Consider the following 5085-nt stretch of genomic DNA (forward strand, 5'->3'; position numbering starts at 1 on the left):
TTCTGGCTTTGCCACTAAATATCTCCAATTATATATATACAGTCCGCAGTAATAGCTGATAGCAACTTATGATGCTCTGAGCAAGGCAATATCTGCCACTCTATATGCACAGACTGTAGTAATAGCTAATAGAACATATGATGCTGTGAGCAAAGGCAGTGGAGAGAGCAGAACAGGGAACAGACTTACCCCACAGTCCGCGTGTTTCACATATAAACCTTTATCACAAAAAAATTATGGTTGATGTATCTCAGTATAATATTTGAATCCTAAAGTTATATTGTTGGATTTGATGTAAACACCAGAGAATGATTCTGCCTAAAAACCAGACTATGAGCCAAGGTATCCTGTCCATTGCAGGTTATGGGTTTCAATTACAACCCGCTCATAACTACCAACAAACAAGGAACACCACAATATTCATTCACACTATAAAACTAAATAACTAAAGAGTTGAGCACAATCTTTTTGTGCAGATAAAACATTGAACTCATTTTTTCAGTAAAGGTTCTATAACATTTATACTGAATCCCCAAATGAAACTACGAAAGCTAAGATTTGAAATTTAGTTTTCTAGCATTTTTGAACAAATCTTCACATGAAATACCTGCAATATAACTTCTTTTCAGGAGAAATTCACTTTTTAACCGGAATCAAACTTTCATTATAATGATAAGCGCTAGCATGATTAAAGCGTAAAGTATCACCTATTTCACCAGGCAACTCGCGGACTACTTCAACAGTTTTAAGCACTAAGTTGTAGGCGATCAACTTCCCCGGAATAGTAAGCAGTAGGACTGAATCTTCCTCTTTCTCTCCTCGAATAACTGACAAAATGGAAAATGCATATTGTGTGCCAGATGATGTCTGCTGAACCATCTCAGGAAATGCTGAAATTAACCGAGCAAGATGAACACGATATTTTACTGACCACCTCCAGGTATCTTTGTCTAACTCAAGCACAATAAATTTCTTGGCATGTAGGCTTTGAACCTGAATAAGATGCAAATGGCCGCCCCATTCCCCAAAATACCTAATCTTTTGGGTACAATCTCCCTGAGGCCTTGCTGGCATATTTTTCATGGCAATTTCCTCTGATTTAACATCAAAGGAAATGAAGGAGTATTCACCAATCCAATGAATTGCACCATTCCAAAACACTCCACTGTCAAAGTGCATACCAAAGGGTCGAGAGAAACGACAACAAGATCTCCATGACTCACTCCCTGGCACATACACACTCACTTCGATATTCGAAGAATAGGTATTTACATGCTTAATACGCACAGCTTTGTAATATGGTGGTTCTAAAGGATCAACTATCAGATTATAACAGACCACTTCAGAATATTTGTTATCATAGGGTGTAGGCAATAAATGACACCCTTTATTTGCAGGATTGTAAACAATACCACGTCTGATATTACTTACACCGGTTTTGCAAGTGATCACACACATTAACAGGCCATTGCAAGATTGTGTAATCTTGACTTGCGTATCCTTGACTTGCAGATCCTTGAGTGTATCTCCTAATGTTGCAGCCATGTGGTCAACTAGTTGAAGAGGAGGGAGGCTAGTTACATTAGCAGTGAGTGGAAGGGATTCAACTTTTTGGAGATTGGTTAGGCAATTGTAAAAGTAGATCCCAGACGGGGTTAGAGTATTAGAAAATGCAAGAGTACGACTATGACTGAGCCTAAATTGCATACTGGTAATGATTGAGAACCAAAGTTTGCATACTGGACTGAACCTGATGAGAGATCTTGCAGGCAAATGGAGTAGAATCTGAGATAGAAGGTCTGCATTTCCAGCAATGACATCTACCGCTGCAGTAGCAGCAAGTCTTTTATGCATGTGTCTCTCCTCTACCATCAGTCTAGGATTCACATAGAACAGAACATTACTTGTATGATAACTGATAAGCCAGTCAGGGTAGGAAAGAATTTATATTAAAATTTACTTGCAGGCAGAAGCTGTAGATCAAACAGTCATCATCTATAATACCAATAAGCAGGAGGAAACGTAAAAATGACATTACTACTAAGCTAATGTTTAAACTTTGCAGCGGTTGTTCAGCTTCAAGCAAAGAATCAAAGAGCAATAACTAAAGATTAGTTGCTGGACCCAAATACTGCAATACAATTGTATCAGAGTAATACTCCAGCATATCACTTATTATCTTGGTAGAAATTTGATATCGTTTTTCCTCCTCGGCAAATCATTTTCTTTTTACACGAGGAACTGTGATGTCTTTATACAGATACTAAAAACGCCCTTTAGAGGGGAAAGAGAGATTGTTAGTGTGGAGTGTGGACATGTATAGTTAGGTTCCATGTCCATACAAGTCGAGTTGATTTTTTTTTTTTATTATAATTTAGAAGATATATTTTGGCGACTCTTGGAATTCCTTGGCATTCTTGATTGACGCCGAGCTAACTATAGCGCAAAGCAAGATGCTAGCAATCACACATTTTGGATGACTTGTTGAAACAATTTTCTTTTCCCACCAAAAGGGGAAATATGAACTCATTCACTAATGAGTTACTTACGGGCATAAGTCATTTTCTTTTACAAGTATCCCAACTCTACTCTGTATCACTTGCTTTAATCTCAACATTTCCACCACAATATAGCCAATCTTTGAAAAGGGCCAAATATACCCCTAACGTTAAACTTGGATTCAAAACTACCCCTAATTTGGACGGAATGCCACGTGGCACTTCCGGATTAAAGAGACCCACCCCAAATTTTATTTACCATACTAACCCACTCCATAACCCGACCCAGGGACGTAGCCAATGAAGAAGTTATGGGTTCATTTGAATCCAGTAACTTTGGCTTAGACCCTATATATGATCCAGCTAATTAAGTGCAAAAATAGCTTTTGAACCCAGTAAATTAGATGCGATGTGGTAGAATTTCGAATTTGAACTTATAAAATTTAAATCTTGAATCCGCCTTTGACCCGACCCAACTACTCTTCATAAATACCCTATGGTAAAACATTTGAAAATGATATAGAAACAATTTCCCAAGGTAAAACATTCTTCAGAAAAATATTAATTCATTGAAAATTAGCATATACTCCTACCATATAAAAATAAAAACCCTATCTTTTAAATAGAGACATCCTTTTTGGTACCCTTTTAGCCATCTATGAATCAAATAAAAGGAAAATTGGATAGACCCAGAAAGATTTAACACTATATTAATGTAATAAAGAGAGGGAAAGGAATTGAATAAATGAACATAGTGCTCTTACCGTTTGAGAAAAAACAGGAAAGGGCAGCAACTGAAGCAAGAATTGTCAAAGAAGCTAAATTCAACCCATTGATAACAACAAGAATTGGAGCTACGTGCCTTTAGTCGTAATTTTTATGGCTTTTTACTGAATAAAGGGAAACGAACAAGAGAAGAAATGAAGGCCGTGAAAAGAGTATATTTTTCCTTTTTACATTTCTTGTTTTGAGTTTTATGAAAAGAAGTGGGAAAATGGTGTTAGGTATTCACTTTTCGCGGTCATGCTTCAAAAAAAAGAGGGTCCCGGTTAAAATCCCATTACCATTTGGCGCTTTTAGTCCACACAATTTATATTAGTAATTGAATTTTGCTATAAATATATTATATTATGGATGTTCATTTAGTACTCTGTTGTAAATAAGCTTTCTGAAGAAGCTTATTCATATGGGACTCCACCGTAAATATATTTATCTATTTAGCACTATATTGGAAATAAGCTTCCTGAAGAAGCTTATCACTTCGGTACCCGGTTATGGATAAACATTACCCCCAGTAGAAGTTTATCCATACCGGGTATAATAAGCTTATCTTTTCAGTACCCGGTTATGGATAAACATTACCCCCGGTAGAAGATTATCCATACCGGATATAATAAGCTTATCCATTCAGTACTCCGTTATGGATAAATATTGCTCTCAGTGGAAGATTATCCATATCTGGTACAGCAGCTTGTAGTAGCAGCTTACACAACAGCTTGTAGTAGCAGCTTACACTGCAGCTTGTAGTAGCAGCTTACACAGCAGCTTGTAGTAGCAGCTTACAGAGCAGCTTCCTTTCTTCTATAAATAGAAGAGATTTCAGTTCATTATGTACATCAGTTTGAATTCGAATAATATATCAGTTTCTCTCTATACTTGTCTTTACTTTATAGTCTTTATTTCATAACACGTTATCAGCACGAAGCTCTACCATCTCGAGCAAATATTTTGAAAGTATCTGAGGTAAGAACTTTCTTTTCCTAAATAATGTCAAATCTTTCTAAACTTGAATTTGTAGCCCTGGATATATCGGGCAAAAGCTACATGTCTTGGGTGCTTGATGCTGAAATTCATCTTGATGCGATGGGTCTGGCAGACACCATCAAGGATAAAAATCAGGCATCAAACCAAGACCGTGCCAAAGCAATGATATTCCTACGCCATCACCTTGATGAGGGCCTGAAAATGGAATATCTCACTATTAAAGATCCAGTCATACTGTGGAATAATTTGAAAGATAGATATGACCACCTGAAGATGGTCGTTCTTCCACAGGCACGTTATGATTGGACTCATCTAAGGCTACAAGATTTTAAATCTATCAGTGAGTATAATTCTGCTATGTTCAGAATTATTTCCCAATTAAAATTATGTGGTGATAATATTACTGATCATGATATGTTGGAGAAAACTTTCACCACTTTTCATGCCTCGAATATGCTCCTGCAGCAGCAATATCGAGAGATGGGATTTAAAAAGTATTCTGAACTTATCTCACATCTTCTTATAGCAGAGCAACATAATGGGCTATTAATGAAAAATCATGAAATCCGACCTATTGGTTCTTGTCCATTCCCTGAAGTGAATGAGACGAACTTCCACCAAGCTAAACGTGGAAGAGGTCGTGGCCCCAGTCGTGGTCATGGCCGTGGTCGGGGAAGAAACCCCAATCATGGTAATAATAATGCACCAAAGAAGCCTCCTCACCACCAGCAGTGGAAAAGGAAGGAACAAAAGCATGAAGCGGTGCAAGCGCCAAATGCAGAAAATGCATGCTATAGATGTGGAGGAAAAGGGCACTGGTCAC

The 5085-nt window shown here is 37.5% G+C and overlaps 1 protein-coding gene across 2 annotated transcripts; it reads right to left on the reverse strand.

Annotated features, from left to right (window-relative positions):
• Window positions 1-400: 400 nt before the first annotated feature.
• Window positions 401-3480, reverse strand: LOC104223318 (F-box protein At5g07610-like). 2 transcript variants are annotated; one of them, XM_009774737.2, is made up of 3 exons: window positions 3263-3480; window positions 708-1876; window positions 401-607 (listed from the first exon to the last, which is right to left on the reverse strand). In XM_009774737.2, the coding sequence occupies exons 2-3, from the start codon at window positions 1870-1872 to the stop codon at window positions 552-554; spliced, it is 1221 nt and encodes a 406-aa protein (XP_009773039.1). In that variant the 5' UTR covers window positions 1873-1876; window positions 3263-3480; the 3' UTR covers window positions 401-551. The 2 variants fall into 2 exon arrangements, with proteins under 2 accessions (XP_009773039.1, XP_009773038.1); XM_009774736.2 differs by having other exon boundaries at window positions 401-1876.
• Between the last annotated feature and the right edge of the window lie 1605 nt (window positions 3481-5085).

The sequence above is a fragment of the Nicotiana sylvestris genome, chromosome 5 (genome assembly GCF_000393655.2).
Source record: "Nicotiana sylvestris chromosome 5, ASM39365v2, whole genome shotgun sequence".
Taxonomy (NCBI): Eukaryota; Viridiplantae; Streptophyta; class Magnoliopsida; order Solanales; family Solanaceae; genus Nicotiana; species Nicotiana sylvestris.

Excerpts from the sequence above, each read along its gene's own strand:
- LOC104223318 (XM_009774736.2), bottom strand. The coding sequence starts at position 1,872 with ATGGTAGAGGAGAGACACATGCATAAAAGACTTGCTGCTACTGCAGCG.